Source organism: Calonectris borealis, chromosome 2 (genome assembly GCF_964195595.1).
Source record: "Calonectris borealis chromosome 2, bCalBor7.hap1.2, whole genome shotgun sequence".
NCBI classification, from domain to species: Eukaryota; Metazoa; Chordata; class Aves; order Procellariiformes; family Procellariidae; genus Calonectris; species Calonectris borealis.
In genome coordinates, this window is record NC_134313.1 from 31,076,243 (window position 1) to 31,094,571 (window position 18,329).

The 18,329-nt window shown below is 39.2% G+C and overlaps 1 protein-coding gene across 1 annotated transcript; it reads left to right on the forward strand.

Annotated features, from left to right (window-relative positions):
• The first annotated feature begins 2,082 nt into the window (after positions 1-2,082).
• On the forward strand, positions 2,083-8,957 carry SLC7A13 (solute carrier family 7 member 13). Its single transcript, XM_075140635.1, has 4 exons — positions 2,083-3,028; positions 5,779-5,910; positions 7,615-7,979; positions 8,712-8,957. Exons 1-4 carry the CDS (start codon positions 2,308-2,310, stop codon positions 8,955-8,957), a joined length of 1,464 nt encoding a protein of 487 aa, XP_074996736.1. The 5' UTR covers positions 2,083-2,307.
• The last annotated feature ends 9,372 nt before the right edge of the window (positions 8,958-18,329 follow it).

An 18,329-nucleotide genomic window follows, 5' to 3' on the forward strand; every position in this document is an offset into this window, starting at 1 on the left:
CTGAAAACTACCTATTGTTGTGTAACCAGCTGTGTTTTACTGACTTCTGCCCCGGTAATGCTCATGTTAGTGTACTGTTTCCAGAACGTCAGTTTTTGTTGGATTTGTAGGAATGTTGTTGTTATCTCTGCTCTTACTTACCTCCTCCTACTCTGGCAACACCACACCAAAACGAAAAGCATGTTTTGCATAAATCTCCAAAGCATTTCACTGAAAGTCTAGAAATATTTAGCTGAGGTAGGCAGAAAGCACACACAAGAAAGCAATAATCTCAGCGGGGTTTTCTGAAATCAGGCAGCTTTGTCAGAAGTAAAAAATCCTTATTAATCTGCTGCTTGGGAGATTTTGGAAATGCCTCTTATACTAGAAATTAATGTACTTTAGGATGAACAGCGAAACAAAATCAGTTGCATCTGTACTTTAAGCTGCCATTTAGTGTAATATTTATTTGTTTTTAAAACAGTAATCCAAATCCAGCTGTACATAGTAGAACACCCAAAATAAAGAGTTGGAAGATTGCTTGGTATCAAAAAATGTGTGCATTCACAGAAGGAAAAGGCACTGAGATAAAACAGGAAATTACATATTTTAGCCATTTAAAACATTTGTCACAATTTCCAATTCATGAATACTGGTGAATAAATACTTTCAATTATTATGAATTATTCATAATAAATGGTAAATGCATACTTGAACTTAAATACATACTGCAATTTTGAAAGTGAATAAATGCAATTTAAAATGCATGCAAAATTTTATAAATAGAGGTGTGTTTTGTGTACAACTAGAATTTTTGTAGTCTGTAGGACTGGATGTTTTTTGGAGGTGAAGGTATATAGTGAGTGCTGCAGTGATTTGCAGAAGGTGGAGGAATTGTCTCATGGTTAAATGCTGTTCTGGAGCTGTGGATTCTGTCACTGTGCTGCATAGTTTCTGTGTGGTGATGGAAACCCACTTTAACAAAGTCATTGAAAAAATTAAAAAATAACAGTCTATGCACATGACTAGTTTAACTACAAGTCTTTCACATGATGGCATATTACATAAACCTAATTTTTAAGCCAAATTTATTTTGTACTTGAGTGAAAATCCAGCTGTTCAGGATCGATCTGAACCACTGTGTCTTTCAAGATGGGCCCTGTAAAAGCCGTGAGTTTTGTTCGGTGTGTTACTGAGCTTTGACCTTCAGGACAAAATGTGTTCTGCAACTTGACCAGCAAAAAGTAAGAACTTTGCAGCTACTAGCCTGGGCGCTTAACAACCCTTAAGGTATGCACTGAGCTTCTTTTTCAGTCAGTTTCCCTCTTTCTGCCCATTTTTCTCTGTATCTCTTAGAAAGAATAAATACATTTTTCTTGGAGCAAATGTCTATGGCAATGATATATCCACATCTGATTGAAGAGAAGCTCCGTTTCTGTATGTTGAACATAAAATATACTACGGATTGTTAACTATGTAGAAAAATCAGTGGCTGCACCTGAAGAGGTGGTGGGAACTTTCAACCTTCATCTTTCTGTTCCACCGCCCCCCATACATACAATGGAAACGACGATGCAGCCCCTCCCCCTGGCAGCAGTGTCCGAAGATTACTCCCTGCTTAGGAAATGCTTGGGTACTACTATAATGATGAGCGCTCGAGAAAAGCTGGGAATAAACTGCTAATTTTCTTTCTAGGGCAGTGTTTAATGAGTGAAAGATAAACAAGCTCCACTATACCCAGTGACTGGTGGGGATTTGGCAAAACATACTGGTGTTCACTGGTGATCAGTCATTTTTATGTATTGACGGTGGAAAAATAGTACCTGACTGTTCAAGTAATGCCCGTGTCACTGTCAATAACATAAGGAGAGCTGATACCTTTCTTCGTGCTGCCATACCCTTCCCCTTTCCCTAGGTCTGATGCAGAGGTCGCATTTACCCACCTCTCGCAGTTGTCTCTGAAGACATACATAAAATATTTGAAATCTGTTGATGAAAATCAGCTGAGAGATGAGCATTTACCGCGCATTATTTTTTATGCCGGTTTCTTTAAAAATACCTCCAGACCTTAATAATTGCTGAAGTACATATTAAACCAACATGTATATGATTTGCCAGTGTTTCTTAAAGTATTTGGTTAATCATCTTCACACAGAAGACACCAAAACCCAAAGTATGCTCTCTTTCCTGAATGATTAAGCCAGGCTTTTCATAACATTTCACTAGCAAGTAGGGCTATGACAGTCTGCTAACAACGAAGTGAAGGGAAAATACATGTAATCTAGCCTCTGAAGTCATATAATCTGCTGTGAAAAAAACAGAAAAAAAATGGGAAAAGGAAAGAGCGACAATCCCAAAGATGGGAAAAGACAAGAAAAGGCCAAGATGCAACTCAAAAGAAATATAGGTTATTTCGATGGGGTAAGTTTTATTATAGGATCAATTGTCGGGGCGGGGATCTTTGTGTCTCCCACGGGGGTGTTAAAGCATTCCTTACTCAATGTCGGCGTCGCACTAACGATCTGGACTGCATCTGGCCTGGTTTCGCTGATGGGTTCCCTCTGCTATGCGGAGCTGGGAACCGCTCTACCCTTCTCCGGAGGAGAATACAGCCATATTAAAAGAGGCCTTGGATCCCTACCCGCCTTCGTCTTTATCTGGACATCGACATTTACCAAGCCAGCATCAAATGCTGCTCGAGCCTTGCTGTTTGCTGAGTATGCCACCCAGCCCTTCTACGGCATTTGCCCTGCACCAGAAGTGATGAAGAAATGCTTGGCCTTGGCCGTTCTCTGGTCCCTGGGGATTTTGAATGGCTGCAGCGTCAAAATGGCTACGTGGGTGCAGACGATTTTCACTCTGCTGAAGATGATGGCCTTATCTGTAATTGCCATCGGTGGCATAGTTCTTGTTGTCGGCAGAAAGGAGAGTCTGGCCAGGTTTGAGGACGCGTTCAGCTCAGAGATCCCCAACGCATCACAGGTTGCCGAAGCCTTCTTCCAAGGACTGTATGCGTATGGTGGTTGGTGGTCCCTCAATTATATGGCAGGTATCTCACTCCTCTTCTTCAGGGTTTTTTCTGCAGTTGCCATTCTTATGTTCCTCAGCTCGTCTTAGTAGAACTTGTCTCTCCTTCAAGACCATAGGGTCTCTCACTTTTTACATGAGTCCTGTGTTTGTTGGGGCTGGTAGAAGAGGCGTTGTTCCTCTCTAGGGAAGTTTCTTGCTTCTTGTGCAGTCTCCAGAATCAGACTGACATTTCCAAAGGAGTACAGGAGAAATCAAAATAGTTCATTTAAAATCTCGTGCATAAACAGATTTTCTCATACCTTAAAAAGTTGCATTTTGTCTTAGTGTCAGTGTCAATGCATTTTTAGAAAAGGATTAAGATATCCATGCCAAACTATGTGCACAGTAAGGACCAAATCCAAAAGGATAATTGATTAATGTGTATTTAAATATCTGTACCTTCTCTGAGAATATGCAGCTGGTTTGTACATGGACAAATTCGAGTTGTGTTAAAATATAGTAATTTCATGGGATATATAGAATGGTCACTTCCTTGGGAAAATAGAGTTTTGCACAGAAGGTGAAGAAGAGTGTAAGGGAAGTGGTATAAATTCTTTCATATAACTTGTGCTCTATTTTAAACATTCAAAACCTTTTTGAATATCCATTTACTTACCCTGTTCTGTATCTGATGACACATGTGGCAGTAATAAATAGAGCAGTTTTTCATGAAAGCTGCAGAGATAACGTTCATGAAGTTAGTTATGCATGTCATGAGTTAAATGAATAGTGTTTTATAGTATCATCAGATTTATAGAATTAAGTTGTAAGCAAATGGATGTTGCTCTTACATCTTTAAACCTATTTTTCTGTTGACTTCTATCACATGTAAAACATTAAATACACCGAATGTGTGAAATGCATAACACAAAGTTCAATGGTGAGAACAGTGTGAAAATTGGGTTAATGTTTAAAAAAATGACTGTTATTATGAAAATCCAGCTATGCCAGCATTAACAATATGCTGCAATAAAAAAGGTGTTATAAATCAGCAAAGTATAATTTTGAAATCTTATGATTTCCTTAAAGGCAAGCATTTAGCTTTGTAAGCTGGAGAAAATACAAGATTATTGGTAAAATATTAATTTATTTTCTGATCAGTTAGCAGTAGTAATAAATACCATGCACTGGGCAGCACAGCTGTTCAGACAGATGCAGTCTATGCAATAGTCCTCTTCTGAACGGAATTTCCTATTCTTCAACAATAACTTAATTCCTGTGAGCTTCAGCTAAAGCATCAGGTGCCAGCTGGATGGCAGGACTGTAATGAGCAACAAAACAAATGGAAAGACAAATATAAATTGGCAGTTTTGGTGATTGTCCCCTTCTGGGCTCAAAATTACCAAGTGTATTTCTTACATTTGAAATAAATCCCAAATTCTCCAATAGTCTGTATCTGAATTTCACCATTGTGCTCATTCAGTCCCTCTGGCTCTGTGCACTACAGCCAGCGCTGGGGCAGGCTCAAAGTTGGTGTTCTGGGCAGGGGACACATTATACTTGAGGGAGGAAAGGGATTTCTGTCTCCTAAAAAAAGCTTAAGTAAGCTGCACATTTGACTTTCCACTTCTTCCCTCTTGTGAGTTATCGGTTGGTAACACTTGGGAAGCCTTTTGTAACTGCTGAGGGAAGTGGGAAGGGGAGAGGGAGTGAGAGGGAAGGGGTGAAGGAGTGAAAGAAGGGAAAAAGACCCTTTTTGACTGAGATGAGGATGAATTATTAGGGTTCTGGAAACCAGCTTCATCTTTTGCTGGGGCTATCCTATGGTCAGGAATGCGTGCCAGTGCCTCAGTTGTTCAGCTGCAAAGTTTGGAGTTTTTTCTCATTTGGTAAGAGTAGTTTTAAGCTAAGATGCCAGGCTTAGCACTAAACAGTTTTCCTCTGCCAGCTTTGCCCTGGAAAAGATAATCAACAGCAGAATCCAGCTGGGAATGGCCCCATTTTAAAGCCATTGCATTACTGCTCTTCTGTCAATACCTTCGGTCTCTTCCCCTTACATTTTCTGTATTTCCTGAGGTAAGGGCAAAGAGAAAGGTTTTGTGCAGGAATAGGAAAATACACTCAGAAAGTTTCAGATCAGGACTCATGAGGTGATGTAAGAATAAATAAACTGACTTTAGAGTCTGACATCCAAGCTTGTGATTTAAAAGTATGGCTACTTGAAAAGTTCTTACCAAATCGATTTTTAATGTAAGTCAAAGATTTGTTAAATCAGAGAAAAGTTATCATAAAATCATAGAATAATAGAATGGTTTGGGTTGGAAGGGACCTTAAAGATCATCTAGTTCCAACCCCCCTTGGACGGGGCCATGGGCAGGGACACCTTCCACTCCAACCTGGTCTTGAACACTTCCAGGGATGGGGCATCCACAACTTGTCTGGGCAACCTGTTCTGGTGTCTCATCACCCAAAGAATTTCTTCGTAATATCACATCTAATTATCAGTCCCTTTGTAATTTTTTTTATCAGGCTTCTATCTCTCCCTCCTTCCAAGACAGTTAAAAAAGATCTAAATAAGAAAAAAGAGATTTGAAAAAATGAAAAATACTTTGTTTAGACTTCTTTGATAATAAACTATTTGAGAACAACTGTAGGACCTCACAAGCAGTGTAGCTTAGGAGCCATGATTAGGGGTCGGTCTTGTCAAGCTCTGGGCAGATTCGCTACTGAAACACACTTGCAGAAGCTATATTGCTTGCTTTATTAGTCTTTTAAAATTGTATTTTTCAGAAGAGATGAAAAACCCTAGCAGAAATATCCCCTTAACTGTGATGACTGCTGTTCCGGCAGTAATTGTTTTTTACTTACTGGTGAACATCTCATATCTGACTGTCCTCACACCTAAGGAAATTGTCTCTTCAGGTAAGGATTTGATTTTTTTTTAAGTAAAAAGGTGTGGTCCATTAGCATACCCATCTGATGTCAATTCACTGGGTTACTTCTGCTCATCTAACTTCACAGTCGGGAATTCTGGGTTCAGTCTAAGTTTTAACAGAGAATTCTTGTTTAATTTTACTGTATGACACAAGTTGGACTGAGTGCAGATAGATGTTATTAGGTGTTGAAAATGTTGGCTTATACCTGCACTGTCTAAAAAGAAATCAGAAGTGTATTAAAATTAAAACCTGGAAAATCAGGCAGAGATCAGGTCTTTGTTGAGTATGGAAAGGCCTTTGTTTTCCTGTAGTTTTAATCCTCTTGCCTCCTTCCTTCCCTACCTCATGTGTCTCAGGTTAAAGCCATTACTGTTTAGGAGGTGGACAAGTCTATCATGATAAATAATATAGAAAAGACTATGGACACAAAAATATAGCCATTTTGTGTGTGTGTGGGGGGGGTTATTCATGATAAATACTGCGATTCCTTGGAAGAGCCTATACAAAAGTCCAGTGTATATAAAGCCTCTCTCAGATCCTGTACCAATAAGCTGTCCATGAAAATGTCCCAGAGGAGCTGTACTTCTCCTTGGTTGTCCAAACAGCACCTTTTAAATACCACTGCAATGAGGCTGAGCTGTCAGACCTTGCCCCCAGGAGTGACAAAAACCATACCTCATTTGGATGGACCAATTACTTTTTTTCCTATGAGAAGAGCTCAATAACATAAATGGGAGCAGTGTAGCTGTCACTCAGCAACCTCATATTATGTCTCAGCCATTATCAGGCTATCTGCTGGGAGAGATGCATACATTTGCAGATCCATCCTAGAATGAAAGAGGCAGCAAATACCAGAGTAAGCATGAATAGCAGTGCCCAGCCAGCATGAGCAGCTCCAAACATACTGGGACAGCTGTGCTTATCTATGTCAGCTGAGGAGATAGCCTTAAAATTATAGCTCTTGTTTCAAACATTGCTATGCACTGCTGCAGTTCTTGTTCGTTCACTGCATTTTTTGAGGGGTTGTTTTCCCCATCTCTAGTAACTTCCTGTGCTGCTCAGATCACTGCAAGACCTATATTCCTATGGCAGTTGGTTATAGGCCCACTAAATATTAGTCCTTGCTACAATATGTGCTATAGCTAATTTCCAAGGAATATTGAATATCTCTTGTTCAGAAATAATCTTTCACATTTCCCAGTTCCACCCAAAGCAAAATCTCATTAGTAACACGCTCGCTGACCCGTCTCTGCACGTACATTTGCTCGTGTTGGCAGTTTCCTCGTAACAGTAGATCATATCACCACTGTCGTCATGCCGGGGACTAACGCGTTCATTTTCTTTCCCCGCATGGCCTTGCCCATGCGTGTATGTTTGTGATTCACGGCGGTGAGATGCAGCTTGCTCCCGCTGGGCAGTCCATTACCGTGGTATTGGCCCCAGCAGGTTTACCGGGCTTCCTCCAGCAGGCAGCACTCCTTCTTGCTGTCATCGTCCCCCTCCGGAAATTTTTAGCTCCTGAATTAAATACCTCTAGGATTAGATTAGTCGTGTTTGACTACTGTAACAAAAACCAGGCATTGCTGGTAAATAATGGATATTTCATGTATTTTAAGTTTAATTTCTGTTGAGTCTGTCAGGAATTCAGAACATGGTACCTACAGTACACTAATGCTTTGCTTTCTTGCAGTTGCTGTGGCAGTCACTTGGGCTGATCGAGTGATCCCCTCTGTTGCCTGGATCATTCCTCTGTCTGTTGCTGTCTCAATATTTGGTGCCCTCAACAGCAGCATGTTCACACTAGGTCGATTAAGCTATGCTGGAAGTCAGTCAGGACATTTGCCTGTTTTAATATCCATGCTTAATGTCCACTCCTGTACTCCAGCACCAGCCATGATTTTTTCAACCACCATTGCATCCATTTTTATAATCCCCTCTGACGTTATTACGTTAACAAATTACTTTGAATTTTCTGCCTGGCTTATGATTGGATTGACTTGTGCAAGCCTGATTGTACTTCGATACCGGGAACCTCATCTACATCGACCATACAAAGTAAATGGAAATAAGTTATAAAATATTTTTGCAGCTTTTTCTGAGTCATGGGTAGCATACAAAAGTTACAGAACAAGTGCAAGTCAAAGGTGGATAGTGACTACAAAAATACAAATAATAATCACAGTCTTTAGAGCCTTATTCAAACACTTTGCTTCACTGTAGAAGGAAAAGAAACAAACAGATGGTCTCTGCCCCAGAGAGCTTGCACTTCAAAACAAGAGGTGGATATATACAGAATGGGGGAGATGTGCAAACAATGTGAAACCATACTGGTGGGGAGCAGTAACCAGGACAGTGCGGGATCCAGGCTGGCCATTCATGGTTAATTAAACTTTGATCTACTCTCATCTTCCTGACACAACCACAGGCGTTAAGGATAGGTTAAATTTAATCTCAATCTAGCTGTCAGAAACATGGCTTAGAAGTGTATGCTCATTGTCCAAGCTTCTTGTAGGCACCCCTGAGTTTCTTTTAGGAGCCCCTAATATCGTATGTGGATGAATGGTTTTCAGGGCCTGCCTGTCTCTCCCCCTTGACAATATATGGAGCCTGAACAAGTATTTTAGAAAAGTTGCCTATCCTGTAGGCAATTTGAGGTCAGATGAATCTCATCCTCGGTGAGATTGCAGCAGTGTGGCAAAGAACACATTGTTACTTTTATGAATGAGGCATAAAATCACAGTTGGTCAGTTTATTTCCTAAAACGTTTTTTTTTTCTTTCTCTTGCAGGTGTTTCTACCAGTTCCATTTGTGATGGTGGCAATGTGTTTCTTCCTAGTTTTGGCTCCCATAGTCTGGTCTCCAAACCTGCAATATGTTTATGCTTTCCTGTTCATGCTGGGAAGTCTTATTGTTTATCTGCCTTTTATACATTTTAAATTGCATTTTGCATTTCTTGATAAAATTACTTGCCACTTACAGCTCCTGTTGGAAGTTTCTCCTGCTGATGAATCTTCTGAGAGCAAGTGTGAATAATGGCAACTGTTTAATCCCAGTACAACTAACAGGCAACAGAGGATTTTGTTTAACTGAGATTATAGAAGGTACAAGTTAGATGTTAGGTGTCATATATAGGTGTGCATGCATGTTCATGCATGTGTGTATATGTATATACATATATAGATGAATATACATTTATTGCATACATATATACATGTATATACATATAGGCAGTTATATGTTTATACACATGCACATATATGTATATATACATATATGCATATGTATATATAGACATTAGCATAATTAATTCATATGTATATATTTTTGTGTGTCTGTGTGTATACATACATATACGTAGATGTATATGTATACTTATGTAATGGTGCAAAGAATCTCCCTTAAACTGGTAAAATCTGTAAAATGCTCTCTCTTGCTCCTGAAGACAAAGTTAAAGTTGCATATATTCTTGCAATAATAGAAATAATACTAGATTACAGCACAAATAATTGTCAACATTATCATATAATAAATGAATAAATACATACTTAACAGCATCATTATATAAATGTACTTTTGATCTCCAAACTAAATTGTCTGGATTATTTTTTGCTCGTAGTAGCTTGTTTATTAGAACTTCTGGTTTTAAAGGCTTTATACTTCTGTTCATCTGCTACGTTTTTTGTCTGAATTTATTTTTAATAAAAACCTTTGAAGAACATCATAAAATTGACTCAGACCTTTTTTAATCTCAAGAAAACTGTACATGGTGCATCTTAGTTATTTTAGAACAACACATACAAATTCAGGGTGAAATCTTATGAAGCATCAAATAAAGCAATAAGAATTATTTATCCTCTTCATCACAGCAATAAAAGTAAAGATATGTGGATTACTGTACTAAATTGTTTACATGTTAGCATTAATCTTACCTTATTCCTTGGTTTCTTTTCAGTGTTATTGAGAAATACGAGCTTTTTTAGGCCTCCTTCCCTCCATTTTTATTTTGTTTGTGAAAGCAAGATAAATAAATTCTTTTTTATTTTGATAATTGGGCCATATTAAGTTCACTGAGTATTTAAACTTAAAAACAAAGAACCAGTACACAAGAAACATCACATACTTAGGCGATTAATCTATTAATATATGCTGTTATTTTTATAATTACAATAATATCACATGTGTAAAGTGTTTTTTCAAACCGGTTTATTAAAGCTGAGCGACACAACCAGTAGGTGGCTCCAGACTAACATCTCTCTTACACCGTCATATTCTGAGTTTCTGGATGTTGTATTGGTGAGAGGAATAGTTTTATGGAGCATTGTGTTATAACACTTACAGTAGAATGAAAAAATTCTTGCTAGAAGATTCAATTCTCTGATATATCAAAAATTTAGAGGTCAGAATGATAGATAAAGACTTTATACATAGCTACCCGAAGTACAGGGTACCCATCAATAATGCTGGGAACCAATTGAAGGTTTAAGAGGATTTGACTTTGCACTGGAACAAGCCTCCAAATGAAAACAAATACATGAAGAAAGTGGCTTTTCTCACAGCTGGTGATGTCCACAGAATGAAAATTTGAAGTAAAAATTAGACCTTTAAAATCCTGTAGGAAGAAAAGTCCATGCAAGTGAGAAGTGAAGTGAATACAGCTGAGCTGGAGACTGGATGCTGCTGAAAGCAAGGCAGGAATCAATGTTTAATTTCACTCAATAGGACTATCGGAAAAACATTTCTCTTGCTATTTAAATTTAAAAAATCACAAGACAAAATTTTATAGGAATAATATTTTAAGAATTGAATTATAGTGAGTATTAAAAGGAAGGAAGGATATTACTGTGATTAAAGCACCAACCATGGATTTGTAAATGCAGGTGTGGTGCCTGGCAGTGCCACAGATTTTCAACTGATCTTGATCAAGTCACTTATTTAAACCCATGTTTTAATATGTAACTAAAAATGGAAGTCATAAGGAAAAAAATGTGTATGGCACAATAATATTGTGTTGTAGACCACATGGTTAGATAAAGCAGACATCAAGGGAATGTTGCTCAATTGGATGTGTAATTTCTATGTAATTTCTTGTCTGTAGAGCTACTTGAGCTTGTTTATACATTTGAATTTCATAAGGAGTGGGGTACCTAGTGAATACATGTGTCAGGGTATGTTTGGGTAATTGGAGCATGTATCTGTTAATGATACAAACGTCCAATTTAGAGGTTTAGCAGTTTCAACAAATTAGGGAATTCAAAAGTCCCAATGAAATGTAATACGAAGTAAATTGCATTTGTGTATCTTTTTGTAATATGAAGTAGATATAGTTTTTCTTTTAACAGAAATCTAGGAAATGGCACATAAACAGGCACACACATACTCCACAGTTTCAATGGTTATTGCCAAAGGATCAGCAAGGGTGATGAGAACAGTTAGAACATGTCAGAATTAAAACTGCCCATGCAAACTTAACCTGCCTGCTCCATGAAGGCACCTTACAATGGCCTTTGATTATCAGATCATAAACTATTCTTTCAATATACCCTTACCTCGTTTATTGGATGGTGCCCAGGTAATTCACTATTATTTTCTTCCCATTTCAACGTGTGACCTTGCACTTTATTTATCACTCTCTGCTCGGATGCTGTTTTTGATAGACATTATTAATTTCTTACAGACTTTTCTATGGTGTTGCTCATGACAGCATCTGAGCACTTCTCAAACAACCACTAATTTGTCTTCACTCTCATGAGCTGAATCAGTGGTATCATCTTTGCTTTGCGGAAAGTGATTTAAGCCGATGTGTAGGTTGCACAACAAATGCATTTTGTGATGTTCCCTGAGATCCTTCAATTCAGATCAAGCACCTCGGTGGAGAACCAGTGATGGAGATTCGGGTCCAACTGTGGATGTTTCTTTATCTTAGGAAGCAGGACAAAGAGCTGGGGCATTGGTGAACATACACCTTGTATAGATATTCAGCCACTATATACAGATTTCAATTCTTCCGCATCTTCTAGATGGAAACGAAGTATGGCCAAAATTGTTCACTGACTTTGGATGCCTAAGCTGAGGTACCTTGGACCGGATTTTTCACAGTAGTTAATGAGTTCAGAGTGCCTATAGTCTTCTGGAATTAAGTTCCAAGAACAGTAAAAAAGGAAAGAAGGACAAATTGTCACAGTCACTTAGGTTTAGATGAATAGCAGGTATCCTGTAACTCAACTTCTGACTAACTGTGGGTAGCTGCAATTCCTTTAAGACATACAGTCTATGAAATGTTAAATTACAACCATGAGAGTTTAAAATTCCACCAAATCAGGCTGTGGGGATTTAAGATAGGGTATAGAAAATGAGGAAAACAGAATTAATGACAATTTTTAAAAATGTTGGTTTAAATGATTCCAGTATGACCTTGGAATTTTATAGGGAAAGAGAAGTTTGAAGTCTTCTGGGCAATATTCAAATTCCTTAATCCAGCAATGCTTCTGCAAGTGCCACCTCATTCACTACATCAAATTCCATTTCTACAGCAAATGAGGGCTTGGCTACCTCACATTTAGCATCTTCTTCAACACAAACTGTTGACTTATTCCCAGATCTCAGTGAGATAGAGGTCTTCAGAAAAATAATGCTCTCATTAAATGACCCACTGTTTGGAAAGGGACTCACACAGCTGAGCTGAATTAACATTATAAAAGCAATCTCAGATATGGTTTTGCCTATCTTCTGAATATGAGTCACTTGATGTTCTCTTAATGCAGCCTTTCTTTTGCCTGAGTGTTTTAGAATGCTAAATCACAAAGAAGAAAATACAGTATTCAATTTATATAGATTTCTTATTGTTGCTGGATCATTCCACATTTCCAAGCACTAAGCATAAAGGAACAGAATTCAAATTTATAACTCGTATTAGCTACTCTGGCCAAGAGCAATTCAATATTTTAACATTATAGCTTGTTTTCAGTGACACTAGTTGGTCTCAGCTGCTTTCCTACTTGAACATATCTGAGAAAATGCAATATAGAAATGTGACTGTTTTAGTACTAGACTATATCAGGCATTTATTTAAATTTTTAATTTATTTTTTTACCTTTGACTTCATAATTCTTTTAAGCTCATGCATATTTGCATGTTTCAGAAGTTCAACCTTACAACAAATAAACTTAAAATGTGGATATTTGTTTTTCAATACTGTACTGACCCAGCTTGGCATGTAATGTCCCTAGCTGTTTTTCTAGGTTCCTAACACAATATTTGTATGTATGTCTGCATTGCTTTTTTTTTTTTGCCATTATCTCCATAAAAAGACAATGTAAAAAACCAAATTATAATCAGTCTTATTTTAAAAATTACATCATGCTAAATCCATGTGTGCTGACTGCTTTACAAAAAAATTTCACTCTGAGGCAATTGTAGAGAAGAAATGAAAAAAATCAGCAATTAATTGATTTACTTCCCTTTTCATAGTTATTGTTAACTGTGATTCCAATAAAAAGATAATCAACTAATCATAAACGGTTGTACATTTTTGTTTGTGCTTTGATGTGGTGATTTTTGGTTGGAACCTCTGGTTTACACAGGGGAGGATGTGTGAGGAGTTGCCTATAGTTGTTAGGCATGGAGGGGCTCAGACCTTCTGACTTCTAATGTGCACTGTAGGCATTGCTGAGGTTCCCCACATCTCAGTTTCCACATCTGCTAAAACAGAAACAATTGTGTTTTAACAACCTACAGGTCAAAGATGATTCGCTTGTCACCTTCTCTTCTGCATTCCATTCAGAAATTATTCTTGTCGTTGCCCTCTATGACTTATTCCAAGGGATGGGGGACTCTGAGCATTCCCAGTTCTTACTGGCTTGATTTGGAGGGGTAAGAGCTGTATGTGCTTCAGGAACTTTGCAGCTGTTTCTGTTCTGCTTTGGAACAGGAAATTAAACATTTTTAAATTGGCAGATTTGGATAACCTGTATCCAACAGGTTTAAAGGCACCGTTGAGGAGTTTGACTATTAATGTTGATTTTCAATAACTCTTGCAACACAGGGGAAGTTTCAGGAGAGCGAAAGAAAGTTAACATGCCAATATTTAAAAATAATGAAAGAGGTGACCCAAGTAATTATAGGCTTGTCAGTGTGACATAAATCCTTGGAAAAATAATGGAACAGCTAATATGAAACTGAATTAATAAAGAATTAAAAGAGAGTAGCATAATTAATGCCAGTTCATTTGTGTTTATGGAAAATAATTGTATCAAACCAGCTTCACATTATATTTTCTGTAATTTTGGTTGATTAAAGGATAATAATGTTGATGTATAATATTCAAACTTCTTTACTTGAAACGAGATGAGAAAAGTCTTATGAAATATCTGGAAGATGACAAAATCAACATAACACACATTAAATGCTTTAGAAACTGGCAAATGAGATCTCAGTTTAATCTGTGAAAAGGAGTCTGCAAAGCAGCCCCACAGAGATCAGACCTTGAGTCTACCCTCTTTCATGTGCCTGTCAGTGGTCTGTAAAAATGGAGCTATCGCTGAAAAAGTTTATACATGACTAAAATGGAAAATGGCAAAAAAAATTTAAGATGACAGAGCACAGAGCCAAAAAAAATCAGGATTCTGTGATCAGCTGGGCAGAAGCAAACAATGTGTTCTGCAAAAGTTACGGTCATATGTGTGATAGGCAAAACCACTGCCCCCTTTCTGGTGGCAGCACACTATTAGATCAGTTTTGTTGCTGGTGACGATGAGAATTGGTCCACAGTCGTCGTGAAAGGTCATCTGAACTGAGCTTCAGTGAGATCCTGCTTCTCTGTGTTGCATTGGCAGTGATGCTTAGACCTCCTCTGAAGAACTGGTTCCAGTTCTCTCTCCACAATGGGAGAAGTGGCTGTGATTTCTCCCTGAATCCGTTCCAACAGCACACAGTTAATGGCACAAAACCAACCATGAATGATAGCTGGAACTTGGATATTTTAGCTTAGCCAAATGGAAATTGTTTGACTTGATGCAGAGCAAAATATTACTAATCGGCTTTTTAATTTAGCAGATAAAGATGCAGCAAGATCCTGGACCTGAAAGTTGAAGCAATTCAGACTAAATTTGAAGTAGATATGTATATTATTTTGCTAGGCTCAATATGATCATTCAGACCTCGTTAAAATAAAAATATATTCAGGAAACATGAGAATAACTTTTATTTCTCCCATTTCTTCTTAATCCCTTTTTGCAACAAGTAACTTGCAGACTTTGACATACTTTCCAGCAGAAATTTCTGTCAAAGCCATTCCTATCAATGTTTAAAAGTTTCTCTTATGCAGCACATTTTGACAGCTCTATTTTTTTTCCAAAATTGTCTAATCATTTCACTTTGTGGTCTTGAGCTTATTCTAAGCCAAAAAGGTTATGGCATCATTTTGAATTTACTTTCAAAAACTGCTGAGGATAAACACGACATCTGCCAAAACGTGTCAGTTGAGTTTGATCATATATATTTCAGTCTTTGTAAAAGACGCCTTTCTGATCTGCAGTTTATCCTCGTTGCAAACAGCAGTGGGACTAGTTTGGCAGAACTGCTGCAGCAAGTGCATGTGAAATACTCAAAAAGTCACCCAAACGTGAAAACATGCAGGACACTGAATTGTGGTCTTCAGCTTCGTCTCCAGCATAAGAAGCTTTTAAATTTGCTGTCAGAAATGGCATCTCCTCTGTGCGTTCATTGCCATGCAATGTTACTGCCTTTTATCTTACACCTGCTGGTTGATTAAGTTTTTGTTTCCACTAATACTCAATCCTGGATAATTGTTCTGATGTGTAAAAAATGCATTGCTAAAAGTATTTCCCTTCTGAATTTGTCTCCTTTGACTTTCTGGTTTTTTTTTAGCTCTTTCTTTGTTTGCTGTTATTGAATTTCTGTTCATTGTATAGATTTTATTAGCCTGACCAAGTCATTACAGAACTTTCCTTGTTCACAAGGGGAAATCCTCACTAAAATTAGGGATTTTCTTCAGTTTATTTAATGAGATTGATTATGTGATTCTTTCTTCATTTTCTCTCAAGTGAGCTCAATCAGCATCCTCTGAGGACGCTAAAACTGGGCTTAGTATCTGAGAAACAGTCACACAAATGATGTAATGTAGCATTCTTGTGGGGTGAAACACAGGAATTTTTACTTGGACTGCTTAAATTATATTCCAAGTCTGGCCACAGTGTCAGACTAAGGAGTTATTCTTCGCTAGTTATTTGCCAAGGCTTCTAACACCTGCTCCAAAGCAGTGATTCCCAGGAGAGGCTCCCACGTCCTGGAAACATGACTTGTATTTCTTGTTTTGGATGGGTGATACAGAAATCCGTATTTCAGTATCTGTGTCTAGATTATTCAGCATGCCTTGTAGCAGCAGCTTGCCATTTCATTATCTGTGATTTTCCTCAGCTTTGTCAGACCAAAAGTATGTCAGGGATAGCTTTGTGTTTTTTCTCCAGGTTAGATAAAATATTTTAAGGAGCCTAAGGCCAAAAGGTGATACATGAGGGTCTCCACTAGGAATACAATTGTTGGAGGATGCATTCTTATTCACAGTTACATTTTGTGGTTTACTGGCTTTTAATTCATTTAGCATATGTGTGGTAGTTTTGTGTAATTCCCATTTTTGGAATTTAAATGTAAAGTAAGACCAAGCCAAATACCTTAAAAAATTATAACCTTATTGCACTGTCATCATTACATTTAACTTGGGGGATCCCATACATAGTGCATAATCACTTTCCCAGCGTAGTAAAAGAGTACATTGCATTTGTGGTACCTGATCACGCTTACAATAATTTGACTTTATATATTTTGGAGAAAAACTCTGCTTCTTTTTGATTGTCTTAGTGTCATCCAGATATTTTGATATGGGCTTTTTTTAGCCTTCTTCCTGTAATCAAGATAGAATGCAATCTGGCCACTGTCGTAAGAGACAACAGAAAATGTTTTTACAAATATATTAATGACAAAAAGAGAGCCAAGGAGAATCTCCATCCTTTATTGGATGGGGGGGGAACGTTGCCACCAAGGATGAGGAAAAGGCTGAGGTACTTAACGCCTTCTATGCCTCAGTCTTCAATAGTCAGAGCGGTTATCCTCAGGCCACTCAGCCCCCTGAGTTGGAAGACAGGGACGGCGAGCAGGATAAACCCCCCATAATCCAAGAGGAAGCAGTTAATGACCTGCTACACCACCTGGACGCTCACAAGTCTATGGGGCCGGATGGGATCCACCCGAGGGTACTGAGGGAGCTGGCAGAGGAGCTTGCCAAGCCACTCTCCATCATTTACCAGCAGTCCTGGTTAACAGGGGAGGTCCCGGATGACTGGAGGCTTGCCAATGTGACGCCCATCTACAAGAAGGGGCAGAAGGAGGATCCAGGGAACTACAGACCGGTCAGCCTGACCTCGGTGCTGGAGAAGATTATGGAGCGGTTCGTCTTGAGGGCGCTCACAAGCCATGTGCGGGACAACCAGGGGATCAGGCGCAGCCAGCACAGGTTCATGGAAGGCAGGTCCTGCTTGACCAACCTGATCTCCTTCTATGACCAGGTGACCCGCCTAGTGGATGAGGGAAAGGCAGTGGATGTGGTCTCCCTGGACTTCAGTAAAGCCTTTGACACTGTCTCCCCCGGCATTCTCCTAGAGAAGCTGGCGGCTCACGGCTTAGGCAGGTGCACTCTTCACTGGGTAAAAAACTGGCTGGACGGCCGAGCCCAGAGAGTTGTGGTGAACGGAGTTAAATCCAGTTGGCGGCCGGTCACGAGCGGTGTTCCCCAGGGCTCAGTTTTAGGGCCGGTCTTGTTCAATATCTTTATCAATGATCTGGATGAGGGGATCGAGTGCTCCCTCAGTAAGTTTGCAGATGACACCAAGTTGGGTGGGAGTGTTGATCTGCTCGAGGGCAGGAAGGCTCTGCAGAGAGACCTGGACAGGCTGGATCGATGGGCTGAGGCCAACTGTATGAGGTTCAACAAGGCCAAGTGCCGGGTCCTTCGGCCACAACAACCCCAGGCAACGCTACAGGCTTGGGGAAGAGTGGCTGGAAAGCTGCCCAAAGGAAAAGGACCTGGGGGTGCTGATTGACAGCCGGCTGGACATGAGCCGGCAGTGTGCCCAGGTGGCCAAGAAGGCCAATGGCATCCTGGCCTGTATCAGAAATAGTGTGGCCAGCAGGAGTAAGGAGGTGATCGTGCCCCTGTACTCGGCACTGGTGAGGCCGCACCTCGAATCCTGTGTTCAGTTTTGGGCCCCTCACTACAAGAAGGACATGGAGGTGCTGGAGCATGTCCAGAGAAGGGCAACGAAGCTGGTGAAGGGCCTGGAGCACAAGTCTTATGAGGAGCGGCTGAGGGAACTGGGGTTGTTTAGTCTGGAG

What these genes read in the sequence shown, in the direction of transcription:
- SLC7A13 (XM_075140635.1), top strand. Translation starts at nt 2,308, where the DNA reads ATGGGAAAAGGAAAGAGCGACAATCCCAAAGATGGGAAAAGACAAGAA. An exon ending in TAAGGAAATTGTCTCTTCAG is followed by an intron (nt 5,911 to 7,614) that starts GTAAGGATTTGA and finishes GCTTTCTTGCAG; the next exon opens with TTGCTGTGGCAGTCACTTGG. An exon ending in ATCTACATCGACCATACAAA is followed by an intron (nt 7,980 to 8,711) that starts GTAAATGGAAAT and finishes TTTCTCTTGCAG; the next exon opens with GTGTTTCTACCAGTTCCATT.